Source organism: Colius striatus, chromosome 8 (assembly GCF_028858725.1).
Source record: "Colius striatus isolate bColStr4 chromosome 8, bColStr4.1.hap1, whole genome shotgun sequence".
Lineage (NCBI taxonomy): Eukaryota > Metazoa > Chordata > Aves > Coliiformes > Coliidae > Colius > Colius striatus.
This window is the reverse complement of record NC_084766.1, coordinates 25,797,337-25,820,676: the sequence shown is the minus strand read 5'-3', so window position 1 is coordinate 25,820,676 and position 23,340 is coordinate 25,797,337. Positions and strand designations below refer to the sequence as shown.

The following is a 23,340-nucleotide window of genomic DNA, read 5'->3' as shown; positions in this document are numbered from 1 at the left end:
CAGGGAGGCACATAGCAGGGACGTGCTGATGTGGGCAGAGATGAACCGAAACCAGTGCTGTAGCAAAAAAGGCTTTAAGTAGGAGGGTCTGGTTTTCCTTTGTGTCCGGTGAGGATGCTGTGAAGTGAAATGTTTTCAGCAGCTGCAGCAGAAGTTGAGGTAACACTTGATGTGTCTTCAAAAATAGAAATGCAAGGCAAGGGGGGCTGGAGGTTTGTGCTTACCCCAGCTCCTGGGATTGCCAGGGCTCCTGCAGTACTGCTACATCTGCAGCATTTCCAGTTCTCAGAAAAGAAAATTCTCTGCCGTGTTTCCAGTGCAAAATGGCAGCACTCTGCCACACTGTGCAAGCCAGGAGTGAGTCTGGACTCCCTCAGAGCAGAGCAGTCTGACTCTGCTGTCAAAACGAAAAGGAAGCTAGCACCCAAGTGTGAAACTTAAACATGACATTTCAGATTCTTTCCTGTCTAAGTAATGAATTATTTTAACACAGGCAGCAGAGCAGGTTGAAACGTTACTATTTCCCTTTTGTTATGTTTCAGTGACAGTGCCTGACAAGACCTCCCCTGGTTAGAAAATGCCCTGTAACACAGAAGCTGAAGTCATTAGTATTCTAGAGCATGAATCTTCTTTTCTAATTGTCGTTGCTCTGTAATGGGTTATGAAGATAATAGATACCCTGAAAGGAGGATCAGTGTACAGAGGTGAGATAGCATACTTCTGGGGATCTTCAGACCTCTGGCCCTGCAGCTGAAACAAACTTTCCTGACTATGGTAGTATGTAAAATGCCTGCCCAGCACTTACTGGTATGTTTAATTGGTATTGCTGCTTCAGTGGGCTTTATTTTTTAATTAAATCAGGTGTCCCAAACACCTCCAGGACTGGTCACTCACCATTTCCCTCGGGATTCTCAGCTGGAGTTGCAGGTTGGATGATCAAAAGTGCCAGGGAATGAGTGACGGGAATGATGCTTGTGTGAAACAGTCAGCAGTCTGGTTGGTCATGGAGAGGTGACTCACAGATATCCTGTGTGGGAGCTGGCACCAAGTGCCCAGCTTTGGGGCTACGTGCAGAGGAGATGTTGACAGAATGGAGATTCTATCCCCAGATCTGGGGATAGATCTGTCCTGTTTTGGGACACTGGTCTAGGGTCTCACTGGATAGACGTTGTTGAGACAGGTTGCATAGAGACAGGGGATGGACTTGTAAAAGGGGAGCTGAGTCCTTGAGGCTTTAACTAAACACTTTTTTTTCAGCACAACATTGATATAAATGTATTTCTAATATACAATTAAATTATTTATTTCTGGTGCAATGCTGAATACGGATCAACATTTAAAACGAGCATCACTTTGATCCTGCTGTTTAAGTCAGGTTTGTGTAATTTTAGAAATGTATTTGCACAAGCTTCATTATGCATGTTGGGCCTGAGATGTATATAAATCTGAGTACTAGCAACCCACCTGTCCATATATGTCCCTAACTGCCTGATTTGCATGCCTTACACACTGGGAAATAAGCAGCAACTGAAATAACCTGTTTCTAGTTATTTTACTTTCATTTCTTCGGGACTTAACACAAAGTAATTGGTCTGCATTTCCTGTGCTTCAGAGGAAAGGCCAAACCCCTTGCATTATCTGTCTGCCTTTTGGCTTATCTGTCTTTGTGTGACCTCTGTAGAACCCAGATAGTGAGTAAAATTTCTGAAGATAAAATGTTTGTTGAAGCTTTTTTGCAACCCTTTGGAGGAGGTCATCACCTCTAGTTTGAGAAATACTGATGTTATCTGAACACCTGAAAGTCAAAAGCCAATTAGTTTTGTCTGCCAACCAAAGCAGTGTGGGTAAGATGTTTCAGTTCCCAAGGCACCCTCAGTGGCCAGGGCTGAAGATGTGCAAGCCCATAGCACAGACTGTGCTCTCAGCACCTGCATGGGGAAAGAGTCGAGCCGGTATGTTCCCAGAGGATCAGAGCAGGCGGTGCACCAGCTGCAAAAAGGAACTGCTTCCATCAAGACCCCTGCCAATGTGGGAGAGCTTCTGGGAACACTGCAAGCACCTTTCCCTGGGCTGCTCTGAGCTTCCAGCCGGGAGGGAAGGCAGGCGAGAAGCTGGCTAATGGAAGGGATGAAACTCCTTAGGAGGTGCTGGGATGTCGTAGGAAAGCAAACTGGCAAAAGAAAGTGACAGTTGGGGAAAAACTGGAGGCAGGGATGAATGAGACTTCAGGTCATCATTTAGTAGTCATCACTCTGCCTCTCTCCCCAGAGGAACTGCTCACTCTATGGGCTTCTGTTGTTATTGCAGCAACCTCCCAAGCTCATCTTTCCCTTCCTAAGGCAGGGTGCTGGCAATGAGGAGCTGCTTCCTCAAAGCTCCCTCAGTGATGTGGGAAATCAGTGTGCCGTCACTGTTTTTGATTCGGGGCTTTTACCAGCACCAAATCCGTAGTGGATGGCAATAAAATAGCTAGGCAGGACTGGCCTGCAGGTGTGCAGTTAGAGACAGCAAATACATCTCACAAAAGTGACACAACTGAAAGGCGAGGTTATTGTAACTTCAGCTCCCACTACTCTCCTGTGGTCGGTGCCTTGCTTGTAAGGAGGGTTGACAAGCCCTGGAAGAAAGCATGTTAGATGTTCAATGAGAAGCTGTCCTGCCTGAGTTTTGTGTGTGTGGAGGAGGATCAAGGGAAGAAATGGATAGCCCTTCTTTCTCATCCTCACAGCTTAAACAGAGCCATCACACGGACTACAGCCTTCCTCAGCTATTCACTTTGAAACAAAACAGACCTGAAACACCGATTTTCAGAGAATCCTTCCAGGAAGTCTGCACACATCTGTGGGTTCTTTTTGCCACATTTTTGTAACTCATTCAGCTTTGTGTTTAGTGCAAATTGGATGCCAAAGTTATTCCTGATTACTTTGTGCATACCTGCAAGTTTCAGAATAGGTCTGATCTTCTTACTGTGTGTGCTTGCAAGCCAGTGCCCTGCAGTACGATGCGGCATTAGGTGCAGGTTTGGGCCTGTTTATCCCACAGTGCTGTGCACTCTGAAGCCCCAGTGTAAGGGTGTTAAAGTCTATCACTGGATTTAGATGTGCTGCGTCAGACTGGCCTGGCGTGCGAGGCTCTCGCTGGCATTGCTGGCAGATGTAGGGCAAAATTCTCTTCTCAGATTCCCAGAGTAGATCCTGACTCAGGAGACTCTCCCAAGTCTCCTGCACTTCCACGTGCAGACGTTTTGTGATGTAAAAGAAAGCGAGTGCCCTGTCACTGGCTGAGGAATGGACAATAATGGCAAAGCCCCAAAAAGAGCATGAGACCTCTCTTGAACCAGTTTGCTCGTCATCTGAGAGAAAGTCGAAGGGTTTGTGTCACTTGGGCGATGTGCTTGTAGCCTCTTCCTCCTAATTATCAGTGAGCTGATGATCTAAGACTGCTTTGTGGATACGGGGACAGAATTTTGCCTGCAGGATGCACAATTACCAATGATACCTCCTCTATAAAATCAGTTGTAAGTGTATTTGGAATAGCTACCTGGCCGGCTTCTGAGCTTACCAGAGGACAGAGCTCCAGCAGATACAGTCCCACGTGGCACGGAGCTGTTGCAGTTTTAAAATCAGTCTGATTTTTTTCTTTAACAGGGGAGCCCAGTGTAACTCCGTCAAGACTGGAGTGACACACTGAATCTGCATCTGCCTCATGTGAGTTAAAATCCTGGCAGCAGCATTTTGCATTAGCTGGAGCCTCTGTAGAGATTTTTTTTTCTTTTCTTTTTTTTTTTCCTTTTCAGGAAGGCTATAAAATTGTTACTGTATGTGTCTTGGCAGCAAAGGTAAAAACAATCACACAAATGCATGAGAATTGCATACCTTAGTGCACAACCCCTGCTCATTCCAGATCGGCTTCCCTCCTAGCACGTACTCTGTAAGGGACACCTGCACTCATCACAGACCTGAAAGCTTGCAACGTTCACTCCTGGGGTACTGCTTTTTACCTGTCAATGGTATAATGTTAAGCCAAGGGATGGTATTAAGGGGAGGCTGAAATGCTGTCAACTGGCTTCTGGGTTTTTTTAAACCTTTGGTTGTTTTTTTTCCCCACCCTGGTTGCACAATCCACTAGCGCTGGGTGCCAATTGCCCTGCGCTGCTGAAACGTTTGCCTGTGTTGGAACACAAGCTGTGGTAATAACGTGGTCCTCTGGAGCTGGGGACTTGTGGTGGTGGCAGAGACATGGCCATCAAGTAGTAAGAAAGTGAAAAAATAAATCAGAATAAATCGTAGCCCATGCTTTGGTTTTACTGTCGTTGTGCGTGCACTGGGCAAGGACACTCTGACAATGGGTTCATGGCTCTGCCTCCTCACCTGTCACAGGCTGGGGGATGCTTGAAGACTGGGCCCTTCTCCGTTGGGTGAAAGAGCTGAGACAGGAGATGCTGCATGGCAAATAGTTGTCTCCAGTGTGGCATCAGCAGCCAGGTCTGAGGGAGGGATGTTCCAGAAAAGTTTACAATTATTTTTCATCACACGGCAGCATAAAAAAATACTGATCTGTCCTCTCTACTGTTTTTCCCCATGGATGTCTGAAGTAAACAAGGTACACGAGAGAGCAACCAGCCCTGAGCACAACATATGTTTTTTCCATCTAGAAATACGTTCCCTGAATGTGCTGCCGTAGTTGCAGCAGTGTCAACCTGTTCATACTTGATCTGAAGGAGGTGGATTGTTTGTTTGCCAGAAGCTCATGTCACTTCTCTGTGTGAACCCATTCACACAGCTTACAAGAAATGTCAGTGGGTTGTGGCTCGTACCGAGGGATGCAGCATGTGCTGGGGTGTAGGGTGTTGGCAAGGTGGGCTTGGTGAGCTCTCAGTCTGTTCCCAACTGTGTGTCTTTATCTTGAACAGTAAGTATGACAGTAACTGGAGAATGTTCATTGTCCCTTTCCCATTTCTAGGAGTCCAGTTCCCTATGTCTCTGTTTGGTTCATGTCTCAAGGAGAAATCTCTCATTTTCCAGATACTGTGGAGCGGTAGAAAAATAGGGAAGGTGACCTGAGGCATGAATGAGTTTAGTTTTATTCAAAGAGATGTCAAGGAAGCAAAATCTAGAGCTTGAGAGGTAAGGGGAATAACTGCCTCCCAAGAAGAAACATTCAGATTAATCCAGTTGCAGTACTGCCTCAACAGAGACTTGGGATAATGAAGGGTGATGCCTGTTCTTCATCCTTTTTCCTACTGGTGCTTCAGTTTATTTCCTTAGACCGGGAGAGTTAAAAGGAGGTCTGTAGCAATAAATTGAAGACAGAGAGGCAAATACAGAAAGGAAGAAAATGAGTGAGAGCATTTTGTGAACAGCTGGCTACGTGTCCCACCACAGCTGTTCTGTGGTGGAGTGTTAACAAGATGCACAGACTGTTGAACAGAAAGCCCTACAGTTTCTCTGGAAAGGTTCTGCTGGAGCTGTTGGTGAACTTCTGCTTGTCCAGAGGAGATGCTAACATTCTCCTTAAGATTCTTTGTATCTGGGCAGCGTCACCATAGTTGGTGAGTTCAGAAAGAGCAGGGTTTCCTTGGAGAAACGTTTGGGAGCGATGTTTATGGATAAGTTGGTAACATGGTCAGATTCCCAGGAAGCTGATGAGGAGTGCAGCAGCTTCATTAACAGAGTGGGAGGCTGGAGGCTGCTTCACGCAACAGGGAGCTTCTCGGCACTTTCACCTTCTGAGAGTATGTGCAGGTGTATTTATTACCATGTTCCCTGGGAGGTGCCTTTACTGTACTGCATCAGAGGAATTCCTTTTTCCAGATCATGCTCTGGTGTCACTGACACAACGTTGTTCATCGTCTACCTGCCTTTTGCTCCCTCCAACTCTAGCTCACTCCCCAGAATTGCCTGGTCAGTCACTTCTTTCTACATTAGCTGTAGTTTTTGACTGCTTATTCCTATCTAAAGCTCGATCAACCCTTCCTTTCCTGAAGGACAGAAAAGACTACCTGCGTTGGATGTTGTGTTATGTTGTTGATCTTTGCCATCAGTATAATAATGCTTGAAGATTTTGATAAGTGTTTTATTGATTGCCATTATTTATTTAAGAACATTACACGTTTGCTTATTACATTTTTTATGGTGTTAGTTTAATGAAGAAAATTAACTCAGAGGATTCTGATGCTTTTTAGATTAGAGTATAGGAGCCCTCTGTCATGGTTACTATGATCTGAGTCCTTTGACAGTCTTATTTCTTCTAAAGTCCTTGCCTTTCTAGGAATTTTTGTAGTATTTTATATATTTGTTTTCTCCTCTCAAATTGAGCTTCTGTGTTCCACACTATATATATGGTGATGATTACCTGTGCAGTATAGACAATGTATAGTCACGATATATTGTGATGCCCACAGAAGTGCTAGATCTCTCCCAGGAGAAGCAGTCTGGCTTCTAACTAGCTTACTGTATAACTTGCACATTTTTGTGTTTTACCCAGTTAAATCTGAAATACTCAAGTGTTTGAGACAGTTGGGGCCCATTAAACCCGTGGTAACTCTCATTGCAGGCAAGGGTTATATTAGACCTTGTTACATCTTAGGGCCAATTTGAGACAGCAAAGTGCAGCACATGTAAACACACCATCAGAGAAACACAGTGATTTCCATCTGCCATAGAAACGTAGTGATTTCCTTTCAAATGTTGGTTTAATGATCCAGTTAAGCAGTAACATTGCCAGTACATGAGAAGGCCGTTTGCAGGAAGACAACGGGCCTGATGGTAGGAAGAGCTTGGTTGAACTAGTGCTTTTCTTTTGCATTGGGCTAAGGTGTGTGCCACAGATGAGCAGCTCCTCTGAAACAGGAGAACAGTAAGCTTGCTTTAAAGAGTAGCATTTTGATGCACAAGGGTAATAGCTAGCAGGTTTTTACAGTACCATATGGTATTATTAACAAACAAATCATATGTTAACTGTGACAGCTCTACCTTCGAGCTAAAATAGTGTGCAGCAAACATCAGTTCCCCTGAGATGAAATCTGGAGACAATGCTAAGCTTCGGGATTGCATCCAGAGCACTAACAGTAGCACAGCAGTGATGAATTTCAGTCTTTCTGACCGTGAACACACGTGTTCCCAAAATTTATTGGTTTCTTCATCAGCTTTGTGAGAACGCAGCCAGCCAAAACCCGATCCGAGCAGGTGGAAGGGGGGAGCGTTCACGCATCTGCCTGACGGGAGTGCAGGGAGGGGAGCTGCAGTCTGAAATACATTTTTCCTGATGCAGAGAGCTGTGATAGTCCGATGGATATTTCATCTGGTGCACTCTGCTGCTGAAACCTGAACTGCGGCTCCGCTCGGCTGCAGTCCTGGAGCATGAGCTAATTCCACCGTGGCTCCGGGCTGGGGGACCCGAAGCACCGAAGGGCAGGAGCACAGAAGAAGGGAACGAACGTGTGATGTGGAGGAGGGAGGAGGGCGAACGGGTACATTACTTTTAACTGCCTTCTTGTTTAACCCCCTAGCTGTTTTCAAATTTTCTAACTGAAATCTCATCTTGGTACAGTGTATAAATCCCCTGAATACGAATCTCTTGGATTTGACCTGACCGTAGAAAGATTAGTTTCCATTGGATACCCTCATGAGCTGCTCAATTTTGTGTATGATCCTGCATTCCCTACCAGGTAAATGACTAACAGATACCGACCCAGCCTGCTCGAGGCCTTGAATATTTGTTCTGTAAAGTTCAGAGGCAACATGTGAGGCCAGGTTTTCAGAGTTGTGCCTGTGGAGCCTGTGGTTGACCACAGATCCTGGGGAAGGGAGCAGCCTGCTCCAGTGTGTGGAGGGCCTTTGCACAGCTGAATCCATGCCAGCAAAGAGGGAGGGTGCAAGAAAAGAAGCCTGCTGAAAACATGGTCCAAAAATAACCGTTGAAAGCAAAGACAGCAGAGGCACAACTGGATTGGGAGTTAAATCAAGATCAAGGGGAGGAGGAGGAGCCATTATTGTCCATGAGGCTGCTGGAATGTCTCAGAACATTTTTCTTTAATGATTTTAATGAACAGTGTCCTGGTGCATAAGACATCTTGAAAATTAAGCTGATGGTAAACAATAAAAATGAGACCAATCCAGTTTATTTGTCTAGATAAATCAAACAGTAAAAGCAAAGTGAATAGTGCAAAGTAACGGAACTCTTATATTTTGTCTTTTGGTAGCAGAGGTAAAAAGGCCAATGCTGCATTTAAACAAGGCTTATGATCCAATTCTGGGCCTTTAAGTTGTTTCCACTTGTGCCTTTGCTGGATTTTGCTTTTTTTACTCCTTTGAAGCCTCTTTACAAAAGACTTGACCAGAGAGTCTGTTGGCATTTTGTTCCAACTTTCAGTCTGGCAGCCTTCTTCCTTCCCTCCTCTCAGCACGTATGACACCCAGACTGTCTCAGGGTGCATCCATGCCCATGACAAGACAGTAGCCCTTCACAAGCCTGTGATGAAGACTCCATTAAATCCACTGCCTTCATCCCAGGGAGGGGACAGAAGGGATGTCTCTATGGGAAGGCTGCGTTCTCCAGGTGCAAGTTACTAGATAAGTGAGACAGAGTTTTGCTGGAGTTGGAACCAGGAATGACCAAAGCATTTTGTGCAACAGTCACGTGCACCACCTGGCTCTGCCTGTGACAGACCAATGAAAAAGAGGGGAGAAATTGCTTTATCACACCTCACTCTTGCTTGCAGCCCAGCAGGGCTGTCAGGGAACCACAGCCACAAGTGTCAGATTCGTGACCCTGTGGAAGAGGCCAGTGTCTTTCCTGGTGTGTGCATAGCTAAGCCTCTGCTGGGTTAAACGGTTCCAGTTTCAAGTCTATGGAGAGATCAACTGTACCTTTCACCTGGCACTGCAGGGCTCTTGTTGCTCACCTGCAGCCAGGTAAAAAGGGACAGGAGGGGCCCATCTGCATAGTAACAGCAACTCTGTTCTGATGCCCCATGCCAAGTGAGCAAGCTGTTGTAGAGCTGATTTGGAAAGAACTGTATTAAAATGGTCATCATTTAACATGCTCCCTTCTTCATATCTCAAATTGCTTTCTCAACAGAGGCTTGGTGTTTGATACCCACTATGGAAACCTGCTGAAAGTTGATGCCTATGGGAACCTCCTAGTGTGTGCACATGGCTTTAATTTCCTCAGAGGGTGAGTGCTGACTCTTTCTTGGCTGTTCTTTTTGACTCAATACACTCTTGTGCCACTGATCCTTAGGACACCCATTGTATAAGGAGCCATGGAGACTCCACTAACAGCAGCAGGTGCTGTACTGGTGTTCCTACAGTTCCAGAATTGCTTGGGGATGCACTGAGGGTCCCAGACACAGCAAGAGCCCAAGGTGTTTATAGAGGAAAGGTCTGTGCCAGCACAGGCTCATCTGTAGTGTGCTGGAAATAAAGTGTGCTGTGGGGAGGGGTTGATGGGGTAATCCAGGGACTGTTCACTATCCTGGCATAGTTTAACATCAGCAGCTTGTCAGTTAAGGCAAAGCCATTGTGTGAGGGCTGTTGGGAGCAGCCCCTGTGCTCTGCGAGGTTCCACAGCCACCATTTCCTGCAGCCTTCCCTGGCCACTTGCGTTTCTCTTGCCCCAGAGAAGGTGCTTTAGCAAGCAGAGGACATCATGGTGCCACATGCCTGATGTGTCCCAGCAAATCCCCTCCTATTTCTGCGTGAGGGTAGATGGGTGGAAGGCAAGCGCTGCCAGCTCAGGGCCCCCAAGGTGACATGCCTTGTCATTGCAGGCCTTGCCTCAGGAAGACAGAAATTAGAAAAAGCCCTTATATATGCACTCAGGTTCCTCTTTGAGCTAGAGGTGATCTTCAGAAGCTCCAGAAATGAAGGAGATACGGAGTAATTAAGTGACTGTAATCATTGCAACCCCGCTGATGAGTTGCAGCACAGCCAGGCCCTGCCCCGCTGCTGGGGGAGTGTAGAGCAACACACGGGAAGTGGGGGAAAGTTTAAGATAAGCAAACAATGAAAGTGCAGATGATTTAAGGCATCCTCATACCCAGCAGTTTGGGGCTTAAGGTCGAGCTGTGGACTCTCAACCACCCTGTTTGCCTGTGTGGGCTCTGCTCAGTTTGCTGACTCAGCCCTGGGGGCTTTGTGGTGAAGGGAACGCTGGTGGATGCAGTTTTGCTCTCGCACTCTCATGCACGTGGGAAAGCTGGGTGTTGACTAAAGCACAACAGACACTAGTTAATGCAACTGTATTTTGCAGGTCAGCACAGTTTACCCTAGTTAGTTTTTGTGGTTTCATTCTCCTCCACCTTATCTGTTTTCAGGCCTGAAACACGGGATCAATATCCAAATAAGTTTATCCAGAGGGATGACACAGATAGGTTTTACATTCTGAACACGTTATTCAATCTGCCAGGTGAGTCTCATGTGAGCCAACACAGGCCTGTTTCTGTGCCTTAGAAGCCAGTAAAGCTTTGCTAGTGTCAAATGCTACTTACATTATAGTAGTTTTGTTTTCCATGAACTTTCTTCTTTGGGGCACAGAGCCCAAAGTTAACTGGCTGAATGATGTTACCTTTGGTTTAAAATCTGGCTTTGTTTCTTTGCAGAGACCTACCTGTTGGCCTGCCTAGTGGATTTCTTTACTAACTGTGACCGGTACACTAGGTACGTGTTCCCTCCAGTTTGAGTGGGATTGTTGTTATGAAGAGCAATACAGCACAGATGGAGCTCTTTTTTGTATCAGTGGAGGCCCCTCAAGTGGTTTTGGTGGGGAAAAGTTCAGGCCTCTTATTCTTTTGATGTTAAGAGAATTTAGAGGTGGTGAGGTGATCTGCGTGTACAGCAGAGACTTGGTTATAAGGTTTTCCTTCACAGGGTATATCAATATCGCCATACTGTCTGACATTGGTATTTGAGCCAGCTCCTAAGACCACACGCTTACTACAGGTGATTGCAGGCACTAGACAGCTTATTTTTAACCCATGTCTGTTGGAACCGTGTTTGAACTGGTAACTGAAAGGCTAAATTTCCTCATCCAGTTACCACAAGTCCCTGATGTTGTAATTGAGGACTTTGCTCACTTAGAGGTGAAATGCTGAGGCACAGCATGGTGTAAAAGGCTGTTTGTGCAGCACGAGTATTTACCCAGCTTTCAAACAAGTGTAAGCATAAAAACAAGCTGCAGTTTGAACTGGCAGAGGTGAATGCTGTTGTGCTGCTGACTCATGTGATGGGTCATCTTCATGTATTGTGTGAGTGGAAGGCAAAGGTTTAATGGGATTTAAACTGGGAGCAGAGTAACACACCAACAGTCCATCAGGTGAAGTATTCTTTCTCATGGTGATTGCTACTATAATTAATACAGCTCTCTAATCCTCTTTGATCTCTTCTGATGCAAACTCTCATGGGTATCTCAAAGATACCTTCACGGTATCTTGTAGAGGAAGTTTCTCATATTAACTCTTAACTGCTCAACACAGAAGCAGTTCCTGCTCTCAGCAGTGAGTATTTAATTTAGTTGATTTCAGAGGGACCCCCTTGTTTAGTGTTGGAAAGAGGGAGAAAGGGCAGTGCTCTGCTGACTTTCTCAGTACCCCTCATCTTTTTTAAACACTGCAAACCGCACAATCACAATATTTTTACTTCTTGTAATCCTGTGGAGGAGAGGTGAGAGTTGCAGTCACAGAAAGCTGTAGTGTTCTATGGAAGCACAGGCCAGCAGTTAGGAACTCACATCCTATAATTTTAAACAGATGTTCTTGGGTAACATGCAGATCTTGTTAAACTCTGGTTGTAGCCTTCTTTCAAGTCTGAGCTGTGGTAAAGTAGCAAATAAGAAACCATTATAGTAAGATGAAAACCTGAGCTCCAAGCAACATCTTGAGCTGTCTCCGTCCTTGATGTATTTCTCACCTGCTGCTACAATCTCTCTTCTTTCTCCTCACAGCTGTGAAACAGGGTTTAAGGATGGAGACCTCTTCATGTCCTTCAGGAGTATGTTCCAGGATGTCAGAGATGCTGTTGACTGGGTTCACTACAAGGTGATTGCAGGAACTCCTTGGGACATGTGTAGTTGTAACTGAGTTAGAGGGACTGGTGTGTAACTCTTGAGTTAAGATGTGTTATTCCACTTTTGGGCAAGAGCCCTGCTTTGCCGCCTAGCGAGCAAATGATAAACTGCAGTTGTGCATGAGTCAAGATCTCAACTGCCCTCCTAGTACTGGATAATACCTGACTTTGCTTCATATTCCTTTTTATTGTGCCCAGATTCCATTTCTGTATGAAAACTAACAGGTTTTAGAATGTGGTTCCTTGAGGTGATTTGCACTTGCAGTCCATAACTTGTACTTTTTTACTATTTATTAAAACAGCATTTTGCTGTAAATGATTTACTTTGATACTATCTTATGTTCTCTGAACAGTACCTGCATTAAACAGAGAAATACCTCAACTCTATTTAGAGAGGAGAGGCAGTTCACTTTGTACACGAAGTTAGAATATGATTTTGTGAGCATTAATATCTCGTTAAAGGCTTGATTTGCTTGTTCTTCCTCATGCAAGGAGTCTGTTGGGGTGGGATGGAGAACCATCAGAGGAGAACTCTGCTCGTGGTGGTCCTTTTAGCCATGCAGAAGTCAGGAATCTACTTTTCTTTCCTTACGCAGTGTTGTGTGATAGATACATGCTGGAGTTGGCCTTTGAGTAAAGCATTATGGTCAGTGTTGGAGACAGGTCGTTGACTGTCTTGTTTGGTATGGCAAATCTATTTTTTGTTTGTTTCTATTGTATTCCCTTCTGAAAGGGTTAAAATGCTGTTGAAGTGGATTATTTACCATGGTGAGGGAATCGATGGATCACAGAGTTTGTGATGGTCCCTGCTACTCAAAGCCTCTCATCTCTAGAGTCACTGGTTCAGATTCGCCCTGGTTTGTACTTTCACAGCATTTTAAAGTGTGAAAGTTGGCATTACTTTGATGTCTCTTACATCATAAGTTTCCATTACCTCACTGGCTTCTGTTGTTTCTATTTCAGGGATCGCTCAAGGAAAAGACCCTTGAGAATCTGGAAAAGTATGTGGTGAAAGATGTAAGTGTGAAGTTACTTGTGCTATGTGACATTCTGTACTGAGTAAGCAGGCAAGAAATCAATGTGCTGATTAGCTTTACTAAATCACCAAACAGCACTGTGATTTCTGTTGTAAAAACCAAAGACAAAGTGGGAAGTTGGGCCACAGCCTTTATTCCGAGCTGCTGAGCCACGGGATTTCCCGCTCACCTGCACCTTTTCGACATAAAATGTAAAAGCCAGAGGAAGTATTGTCACGGGACACAGGTGAATACTCTGGCAAGACTTGCGTTGTGTCTTTTGGTGGTGAAAGCAGCTGTGTTCCCTGCCTGAGCAGACATCTTTTTTAAAAGGCAGAAGTATTCCTTAGCCATCCAACCAAAATGTCAACGACACGTTTAACCATGAGGGAAACATCCTGAAAGACTCACTAGTGTGCAGTCTCTCGACAGCCCCAAAATGTGTGTTGAGCATATCTGATTGAGCAAGTTCCAGTGGTTCCCTTACTTTTGCCCTCTCTGTAGTCTGCTGGTCCTCTCTGGACCACCTGTAGTATCATTAGTTTGGAGGAGCTCTGTGGCAGTGTTGCTTTAAGGCAGTTAACCTTGTTTCTAGTTACATGGCTGCGAAATTCTTAGGAAACCTTTCTGGGAGGTGATCAGCTACTCTGGCAATGGGCTGAGATTTATGGTTCCATAAAAATAGCCCCAGGAATAAATTCTCCCTAATTTGAGGTTGGACTTGTAATGGGCTCCAACTTGTGGCTCGTGTGAGCTCAGATTTCACCTGCCTCTGGGCCCATTTCAGGAATGGACTCGGAGCTGGAAGAGCTGCTGCAGCCTGCCTGGCACGGAGCAGCTGGGTGGGAGCAGGACGGGATGCTTGGCACTGTGGTTGGCAAAGGCCCTGCTGAGCCCTTCCCCCTCGCCCTCCTCCCCTGGGCTGTGCTCCTCAGGGCTGTTACATGGACAGACCAGCAGCTTTCCTGGCTGTAGCCAGTACAAAACATGCAAGTTTGCTTGCTTGATGGTTTGATAGACTGTTTTGTCTGGTGGGATCAGAGTAGAGAGTGTTTTGCTCATGAGGAATCTCTGTAACTGTTGTGTGTGACTTGTATGTGCCTTGGCTTTCAGGGGAAGCTGCCACTGCTGCTCAGCCGCATGAATGAAGTTGGGAAGGTGTTTCTAGTCACAAACAGTGACTATAAATACACAGACGTAAGTGCTGCTGCTTTGTTGTGTTGGTAGATAACAGAATAAGCAAAAGCCAGCCATCCTTTTGTATGAGAATTGGTAGGACTTCTGCTGGGGGAGAGTAGACTGTTTTCTAAGGTAGGTAGGTGTAGGATGGTTTAGTGGTGAATGCAAATTAGGTCTTGAGTCACCCTTTGTAGTCCTGGTTCTGCTGCTGACCTGCTATGGGCCTGGCTTAATTCCTCAGCAGTTAAAAGGCTCAAAGAGAACATGATACTAATTTTGGATTTTGGCATCCTTGAAAATGCAGAACTTCCCTTTCAAGTCAGATAGTCTGAGTGCAGACAGGTCACCAAAGCCGTGGCCCTCAGAGCCAGGAAGGGCTGTCTGCTGTGCTGTAGGAGTAAATGCAGTTACTTCAATTTCAGGTAAATGTCAGGATGTTGCACCACCACCAATCCAAAGATTTCCGTGCCATTTTAAAGCACTGCAGGATGTACCTGAAGCAGGGTGGTTTAATTCTTGTCACATTAAACTCCATCCATTCATTTTGTCCCCAAATCTTATGCTGACCTTCATGTAAATTCTAAAAGTGAAGTTCTGTAACCCAAAAAGGTGAAATGAGGAAAGCATGCCCCTATAAACTACACAAATGTATGTCTACAAATGCATCTTTGAGTACTTTTCTTTCTGTCTTTCAGAAAATCATGACTTATTTGTTTGACTTCCCCCATGGACCAAAGGTATGTGATTTCTAGACTGCAGTTCCAACAGAAACTGATGTGCCTAATTATCTGTGTAGCTGGGAAGCATTTTAATCCTGCTTCATCGGCTGCATGGGATTAGTTGCTTTAATCTAGTTAAAATACACTTGCTGTTTTGTGTCCTGTTTGAATGGGATCAAAGCAAATACAGTGTAACAAAGAGAAAAGAGGCATCATCTGGTCTCAAGCAATAATCTGTGTTAACGATAACATTATTTTAGTGATAATACATTTTAACTGTGGCATTTTACAGCCAAGTTGCTCAGAAATCTCGCACAATGTTTTAGAGGTTATTAAAATACCCTGCCTTGATGGAAAGGAAAGAGACATTTATGGCTGTTACTGTTGTAACTCCAAGAGTTTTAGTCATGCTTTTTTGGTTTTCTGAGGTCAAAATTCAGCCCTGCAAACTTTTGGAGAGAAGTTTGTGAGCTGGATTTCTACTGCTTTCTCAGTCTCACAGTAGGAGGTTATCTCGTGCTCCAAAGTTGCATTTTCATGTTGTGCTCTGAAAAGGTAGAAGGCAGCCACAGGAGAAGTTTTCAGAATATGGAAAATCATGTCAACTGATAGCTCGAAAACCTCCTTGCTGTAGTCTTGCTGGGATTCAGAGCTGTGCTCTGTGGAACAGGCTCCAGGAGTTTTCCCCCTCCTGGCAAAGGTACCGGCGTGACCTCGTACGACTGAAGGAGTGAAGCCGCCTGTGTCTGGATCCGTGCCAGATGTCACCTTCACCAGCAGGGCCAGCGGTGTCAGTTACAGCATCTCGTTATGTGGCAGCTGTGCTTACGTGGCTGCTCGCTGCAGTTCTTTCTCACACCGCATTCTCAGCCCTCGCTGCTGGGGTGGGCTTGCTTGGGAGATGGCGCTGGCACCCAGCCTCATACCACAAGAGGCATGAGGTAGAAGATGTTGAGGGACCAGCAGTGTCACAAGGTTGTAGCCGTATGGACAGCAACGCTCCAGTGAAACTCCCTGTTTGATTGTGTTGTGCCTGATCCTGGGGTTTGTCTTTGCAGCCTGGGAGTGCCCACCGGCCGTGGCAGTCCTACTTTGACCTGATCCTGGTAGATGCACGAAAACCCCTCTTCTTTGGAGAAGGCACTGTGCTGCGGCAGGTGGACACGGTGAGTAGCATGCAAGGGTCTCTCCACAGCTGGAAGGGCTTGTGCATCTCCTGTGTGGCATCTCTTAGTGGTAATGGGCAAAGCAGTGTTTAGACAGGACCTGCCCTAGAGATGGGGAGCTGGCTTCTCGGTGATTCCTGAGCAACCCTATCACCTGAGGCACAGCAGAGCTCAAGGATTTGCTGGCTTCCCTAACATACCACAGGTAAAAAATGTGGAAAGCCACCTCTAGACTGCCTGGGAATGAGAGAAGAACAAAGAGTAAAGTACGAATAGGACAGAAGATGCAGACCATCAGGTGATCTGAACCAAGGCAATGTCTCCTTCCTCAGGTGACCGGGAAGCTGAAGATTGGTACCTACACGGGCCCACTGCAGCATGGCATTGTGTATTCTGGAGGTGAGGCAAGAACCCTTCTTGTCCTGGGGAGTGGCTCTGATGTGCCTGTGGCCATCAGCCACTCTGGCTGTGACAGGACTTGTTCCAGGCACTAGTCAAGGCTGTGTTTCCCAAAGCCCCTCTGCACACTGCTGCAAAAGCTTTGCATCATCTTTGCTGCCCAATGCACAGACCTGTTTCTCCTCAAACGCCCTTTTCTTCCTTGCCAGGGAGGGTCTGGGAAGTGCCACTCCAGGGTTTGTGGTGCAGGGGGAACTGCAGCTGGTGCAGTGCAACATCCCCTGCTGTATTTAACAGAGCTGCCACTGGTGTGGCCAGGCTTCCCTGAGCCAGGGAAGAGCAGCAGGTGGATGTACAGAGCTGTCTGGGATGCCTGGGGCTCCGTCACTCACATGGGATGGAAGGCAGCACGGCTCCTCTGCTGTGGGGCCATTCATGGCTGAGGTGTGGGCAAAGCTGTCCCTGGGTGAGCTCCCAGGAGGGGTGGGCAATGCCCCATGCTACCATGGCCAAGCAGGGCTGTCATGTTCAGCAGTGGAGGTTTCTGGGAGGAAAATGCACCTGCTCTGTCCCTGACCACGGCCCTCTGAAATGAGCTACACGTTTCTGCTCGGCTCCTCATTCTGAGCTGTGCCATTCTGCTCTCAGGCTCTTCAGACACAGTCTGTGACCTGCTGGGGGCCAAAGGGAAGGATATCTTGTACATCGGAGACCATATCTTTGGAGACATCCTCAAATCCAAGAAGCGCCAGGGCTGGAGGACCTTCCTGGTGATCCCCGAGCTGGCGCAGGAGCTGCACGTCTGGACAGACAAAAGCGGTCAGCAGCTGGGCAAACACCGGCCAGGCTTTGCTCTTCCGTGCCTGATGCTGCACCCCTGTGATCCCCAGGGTGTAGGGGGGCAGGGAGAGATCACCCTGGCTCCCCGCTTCTCCTTTCAGCCCTTCTTGTCTGAGTGTTTGTGGCAGGAGCTGGGACAGCTCTGTGTGGGCTGCCTCGGGGTCCCAGCCTCTCCTGTGCTCTTTCCTGGGCCACTTGTGCGTGATGGGCCAAGTGCTGATTTGGCTGGGGAAAAACCTGCAGCTGGGTGAGGCTGAGTTGTTCCTCATCCATTCCTCAGCCATAACCCTGCCCCAAAAACTCGTCTCCCTCTGTCTCTAGGGAGCCCTGGCTTCTCTGCTAAAAAGTATCAGACCAGACACCCTAGTTATTGTCCCTGTAATGCCTGAGCCATGAGTGCTCTCCCTCCTGCTCCCTCTGCTGCCCAAGTGCTGTGTGTTTCCCATCTGCCTTCCTCCCAGCTTTGCCCTTCGGTGTGTAATGGATCTGGGCTTTATGCAGGTTGCTCCATGACTGGTTGGAAGTTTTTGCTGAAGGCTGTGAAAGTTCAGCCTCATAAAGAACAGGGGCAACCAGAAACCCATCCCAGAGCTCTGCCAATGGCACAGTGTCCATGGGGTGCTCTGCTCCTGGATGCAGCATTTCCCCCTGCCATGCAAGGGGGGAGTGGGCAGGACGAGGGCTTTGCTTTCAGCCCTTTTCATTTCAACAGTTTAAACTTACCTTTCCCCCTTTTCTTTTCTGGATTTTCCAGCCCTTTTTGAAGAGCTGCAGAGTCTGGACATTTTCTTGGCCGAGCTATACAAGTGAGTGTTCAAACAGTGACACCTTTCCTGCTGCCTGTCCCAGCCAAGAGACGCTGTCTGACGAAGCCTTGGGGCTGGGTTAGCGGCACCGCTGCCGGAGCTTTGCCTCGGGCCGGGCTCTGCCCACCAGAACAACCTTTCCCTTCAGAGCAGCCTCCCTCCCCTGAGCCCCCATCCCACAGCACCTGGTTCTGAAAGGCTTTTCACACCGTGTATTTACCTTCTCGCCTGTAACTAGGCATCTGGACAGCAGCAGCAACGAACGCCCCGACATCAGCTCCATCCAGAGACGCATTAAGGTACCGGTCATCACAATCCCTTTTCATCCTTTTGGATCCCAAAGGGGCTGACAACCCAACCCCTCCGCTCAGCCCTGCAGTGCTCTGCCTTTGGGTGGGCATGGCAGGCTTGGCAAGGCCGGCCTGTCCTTGTGGAGACAAGCAGAGGAGCTTCTGAGCTCCCTGGTGCCCCCGGCGCTCCCGAAGGGCAGCCTGTGCTGGAACAGGCCTGGCTGCTGCGCACACACGCATAGAGGGGCTCTAGCCTCTGGCTACCCCAGCCAGCCGTGGGGTGCCAGCCTGGGGCAGGTGATGGCCCTGAGCCTGCTGTTAGCTGGGGCTGGGCTGTGCTCTGAGGCAGCCTGTCTGCAGGTCCCCGCAGGCCTCGCATGGCTCCAGCACACTCTAGTGTTGCCTGCCTGGCCCAGGATCTCACCTGCCCTCTGCTCCTAGAAAGTGACCCACGACATGGACATGTGCTATGGGATGATGGGGAGCCTCTTCCGCAGCGGCTCCCGGCAGACCCTGTTTGCCAGCCAGGTGATGCGCTACGCCGACCTCTATGCAGCCTCCTTCATCAACCTCCTCTACTACCCCTTCAGCTACCTCTTCAGAGCCGCCCACGTCCTGGTGAGTTGCAGAGCCCAGGGAGCTGGGCAGGCTCCCAGAGGTGCCCACACTGATGTTCATTAATACTTCCATGAGCCGCGAGCACCGGCAGCCGTGTGCCAGAGGGTCACCTTCAGGGGTTCGCTCTCCGAGGTGCCCCGGGACTGGGCTGGCCCGTGGCAGCTCCCCTCTGTCTCTCTCTTGCATGTGCAGATGCCACACGAGTCCACGGTGGAGCACACGCACGTGGACATCAACGAGAAGGAGTCGCCGATGGCCACGCGCAACCGCACCTCCGTGGATTTCAAAGATTCCGACTACAAGCGGCACCAGCTGACGCGCTCCATCAGCGAGATCAAACCGCCCAACCTCTTCCCCCAGGCGCCCCAGGAGATCACGCACTGCCACGACGAAGATGATGACGAGGAAGAGGAGGAGGAGGAAGAGGAAGAGGAGGAAGAAGAGGAGGAAGAGGAATAAGAAGGAAAAAGCAGAGCATCTGTGAAGACGAACCGTGACTCTAGCAGCGATCAGGAGCGGATTCCTTTGTCGGGGCCCTTGGGGTGATGGGTTGGGGGGTGTGATTCTTGCAAAGGCACATTTTGAAAGCGTCCGGAAACTTTTAACAAATTAACACTAATTAAGAGGAGACCCTTGTTTTCAGTTCTGCAGACGGTTCAGAAAGCTGATGGATTCTGCTAGGGTGGTGCATTCAGATTCAACTGCCCACCTGTGCTGTCATGCTGCTCCCGTTACATTGAGGGATGCTGCATGTTTCACCCTTTCCCATGATGTGTTTCATTGGATTTTCATTTCAACAGTGTCCTGTGAACGGTTTTTGCCATTTGTTACATTGGCTGTGGAGAAGGAAGGGATGTGCTGGGCCCCACAGGACACACAGTGATCCAAGCCCTCCTGCCTGTTGGGTTGCTGCCCTTAACCTTCCGTTTCTGGGTTCTAAACTGCCCCCTCCCCATGTTAGCCAAGGTCTTGCTGTGGCTCCCTGCACTCAGTTCCTCCCCTGCTTGGTGTGAGTGTCTCTCTGTGTGAGAGCGGTTCGATTCCCCCATGGTGGAGGGCGGTGGGATTGCAGCTTGCACGGCTGCAGCTTGCAGACACCTTCCAGCTTGCAGACTCTTGCTCTCCTCTCCCAGTGTTTCAGAGCTCCTTTCATCATGGGCACGTGGTGCTTGATTTCCACCATGTTTCTCACAGCCCAGCTGCACACTGTGTTCTCAACTCCTGTACTTCCAGCAGTAAATATTAACCAAGGAGTTGGAAGCTGCTGCTTTAGCATTATGTCAGTTTGTTTTCCTACCACCTGTTAATGACCTTTCTGTCTGCTCAGCATTAAGAAAGTGAAGCATCCCAAAGACAAACCCAGCCACCATCTGGAGTGAAAGGGCCTGTTCCAGCGTGCTGCAGGACACTGGTGTCTGCCCTAAGCGAGGAAACAGCACATGTCCCGGGGCCATCCCTGCAGGGGCGGCTGGGGAGCTCCAGTCCAGCCGGCTGCCACCCTGCCCCTGGGCAGGCAGAGCCTGGTGGCAGGGGGTGAGGGCTGCAAGCAGCCATGCAGGGGACTGGGAGTGCCCCACGGGGATGGGCAAGTGGCCTTTATGCCTGAAAGCCATCCCAGGGAGGGCAGGGGCTGGCGCTTTCCTGTGTCTCATGGGTGCAGCCTCCCTTCCTCCAGCCTGTGCCGTTCGCTGGGAAGGGATTACAAGGGCCCTCTTCTAATGAATTTGACTGTTGTTTCAGTACCATAAACTCACTGAATCTTTTTTTTTTTCCATTTTCAAGTACCTTAGGAGAAAATAAAACAACAAAAACCACACCACCAACATCTGAGAGGAAACGCTGCTGTAGTGGCAGTTGTTCAAGTCAATAAATGATGATGTTTCTAAGAAGTGCCTGGTGCTTTGTGGAGAACCGTGCTGGAGGTGACAGGGAGAGCTGGGACCGGTCTGGGAGGTGTCTCAGCGGGATGGGTGGCTGAGGGACAGGGAAGGCATCTCTGGGAAATGGATATGTGAAGCCTTGTTGAGGATCTGGGGCTTGTCTGGTCCCCATGGAGAAGGTGGGCAGGAAACAACAGGGGTTGTGAGGCTTTGGTTATCCCCATCTGCTTCAGGTGGGAGTCACAGGGAGACAAACATTTTTAGCCTGGGTTCAGAGAGTGAAAAGGGGTTTTTCTGTGGTGGGAAGGGCAACACCCTCACCCTGCTATTCCCTCCAACACTGCCCCTTCCCAGGGCTGCTTCCCACAGGGCTCTCCACACCATGCATGACCCATGCCCATGGCCCGTGCTCCCCAGGAGCTGCCAACCTGCCCGAGCAGAGGAGAATCCCATGGGAGGCCACTTGGCTGCTCTCACCCAGGGCTGTGTGCCCTCACCTCTGAACAGACCCCTCCTATTGGCCAAACCAGGGTAGATGAGCCCCCCCCGCCCCCTATCAGAGCTACCACAGAAGGATGTTCTGTACCCAGGGCCCAAACTGCCAAACAGAAAAGCAGCTCAAAGTGGCTGCAGGTAGTGTCCAACAATCAATAGCTGACAATTCAGGATTGCTGAAAGCCCCAGCACTGGGTCCCTGACCCCTTTGGGGCTCTGGAGCGCAGCTAAGGCATCCTCACAGTGAGGTCAGCTGCAGGAGAGTTTGAGGGAGCTGTTCCCGAGCCCTTGCACTAAAGGCCATGCTGGGCTTTGCTATGTTTAAACCTCATTTCTCCAAGTATAGCCACTAGGATTTTTTAAGCTTTAGCTCAGCAGCTGGGGAGGGCATGTGGCTGCGGGAAGGGAGGTCTGGGAGCTCCGTGCATTCCTCCTGCCACACTGGTGGCCACAAATAGCTTACTGCCAGCCCAGGGCTATTTCTGACTAGATGGGGAGAAGACTCTTTAAGGCTGGAGCAATGGAAAGTATTTGACCCTCACTTGATGGTGGGAAAGGAGCGGGCAGAGCCTGACAGACACCCAGGCCCTGCTCGCTGCCCAGTCTCGTGCCACTGCCCATCCTGCACTGGCTCCACGATGGTGCTGCAGTAAGAAATCACTGAGCAAGAGCCAGGGGGAAGCCTCCTGCCCCAGGTTGCCCAGGGCATGTGCCCACGCCTCTGGCAGGCAGCAGCCTGCACCACATGCCCCTCACAGGCTGGTGGCCTGGCTGTACCTGTGTCTGCAAACGAAAAGGCAGCATGAGCCACAGCTGCTGTGAGGCTCCAGCAAGGTGAGCCCCAGGAACAGTCCCTAGTGCCTGCCCTGAGTTCCTGCTGACCAGATTTCTTCCTCATCAGTTTCCCACCCTCACTGCTCTGCAGAGATGGATGGGGGGGGGTCACAGTAGCTGCACCCACCAAACTACCAGGGACAGGAGCTGGAGGCTCACGCTGCCCTTAGCCACAGCCCCAATGACGTTTTGTGTTGGTCACTGCCAGCAAGTACTTTTGACCAGGTCAAAGTAATGAGAGATGCTCCCAGCCCCTCTTCATTTATGCCACATCCTCTCAGCAGAGAGGGCACAAACCCAGCGTTGGGGCACGTCTCAGCACAACTGAGGACACAAAACCCTGTGCCAGTCCCTGAGCAGCCTTGGTGCCTGACGCCCTGGCCCCCTGCAGCATACGTTGCCAAGGGATGGGTGCAGGTGCAGAGGCAGCAGCCCACCCTGGCCCTGCACAGAGGTGCTCAGCTCCTGCAGAACAGCCCAGGGCTTGCTGGGCTGCAGACCCAGGCAGTCACTGCCCGTCCTGTGTCCCTGTGGTGACGTGGCCCCTTTCACCCACCTCACACTCTGCTGCCCTGCTCCTCCTTCCCAGTGCTGTCAGAGCCGGGCCGCAAGTCTCGTCACAGCAATTCTACTTCCATCCTGCACCTGCTGGGCCAGGCACACACAGGGGAGCAGGAATCCTCCCAGGATCTGCCCCTCGCCCTTTTCTGCTGGTACAATGATGGGGAGCAAGGTCCAGGAGGATGGGGCCTTAGTGTAGCACAGGGAAAAGGACAGAGGCTCAAGCAGATGCTGCCCAGCTACCCACCTCAGTGACACGCAGCTCAGAGCTGAGCTAGGAAGAAAGCCCAGTGCAGGGAGAGCAGCTGGGTGGAGGGGCTGAGGGAAGGACAGAAACAGCTGCCCAGGAGGGCTGTGTGTGGCACACGGGAGAGGCTTGGCCATTTCTCCGCCAGCATGGAGCTGGGAGGGATCCTGGGCAGAGGACTATGCACAGCCTCCCTCTCCTACTCAGAAACACAGCTCTGGAACC

The 23,340-nt window shown here is 49.0% G+C and overlaps 1 protein-coding gene across 5 annotated transcripts in view; it reads left to right on the top strand.

The window, feature by feature from the left end:
• The window catches only part of NT5C2 (5'-nucleotidase, cytosolic II), a 67,336-nt gene extending 46,349 nt beyond the window's left edge, over window positions 1-20,987 (top strand). For all 5 annotated transcript variants that reach the window (XM_062000797.1, XM_062000799.1, XM_062000798.1 and 2 more), the window contains 15 exons: window positions 7,552-7,669; window positions 9,082-9,177; window positions 10,319-10,410; window positions 10,604-10,661; window positions 11,944-12,037; window positions 13,029-13,082; window positions 14,195-14,278; window positions 14,956-14,997; window positions 16,038-16,145; window positions 16,478-16,544; window positions 17,193-17,363; window positions 18,139-18,190; window positions 18,429-18,489; window positions 18,922-19,098; window positions 19,291-20,987. In XM_062000797.1, coding sequence (XP_061856781.1) covers window positions 7,552-7,669; window positions 9,082-9,177; window positions 10,319-10,410; window positions 10,604-10,661; window positions 11,944-12,037; window positions 13,029-13,082; window positions 14,195-14,278; window positions 14,956-14,997; window positions 16,038-16,145; window positions 16,478-16,544; window positions 17,193-17,363; window positions 18,139-18,190; window positions 18,429-18,489; window positions 18,922-19,098; window positions 19,291-19,557 — 1,541 coding nt within the window. In that variant the 3' untranslated portion in view covers window positions 19,558-20,987. The remainder of the gene's footprint in view (window positions 1-7,551; window positions 7,670-9,081; window positions 9,178-10,318; window positions 10,411-10,603; window positions 10,662-11,943; window positions 12,038-13,028; window positions 13,083-14,194; window positions 14,279-14,955; window positions 14,998-16,037; window positions 16,146-16,477; window positions 16,545-17,192; window positions 17,364-18,138; window positions 18,191-18,428; window positions 18,490-18,921; window positions 19,099-19,290) is intronic.
• Window positions 20,988-23,340: the final 2,353 nt, after the last annotated feature.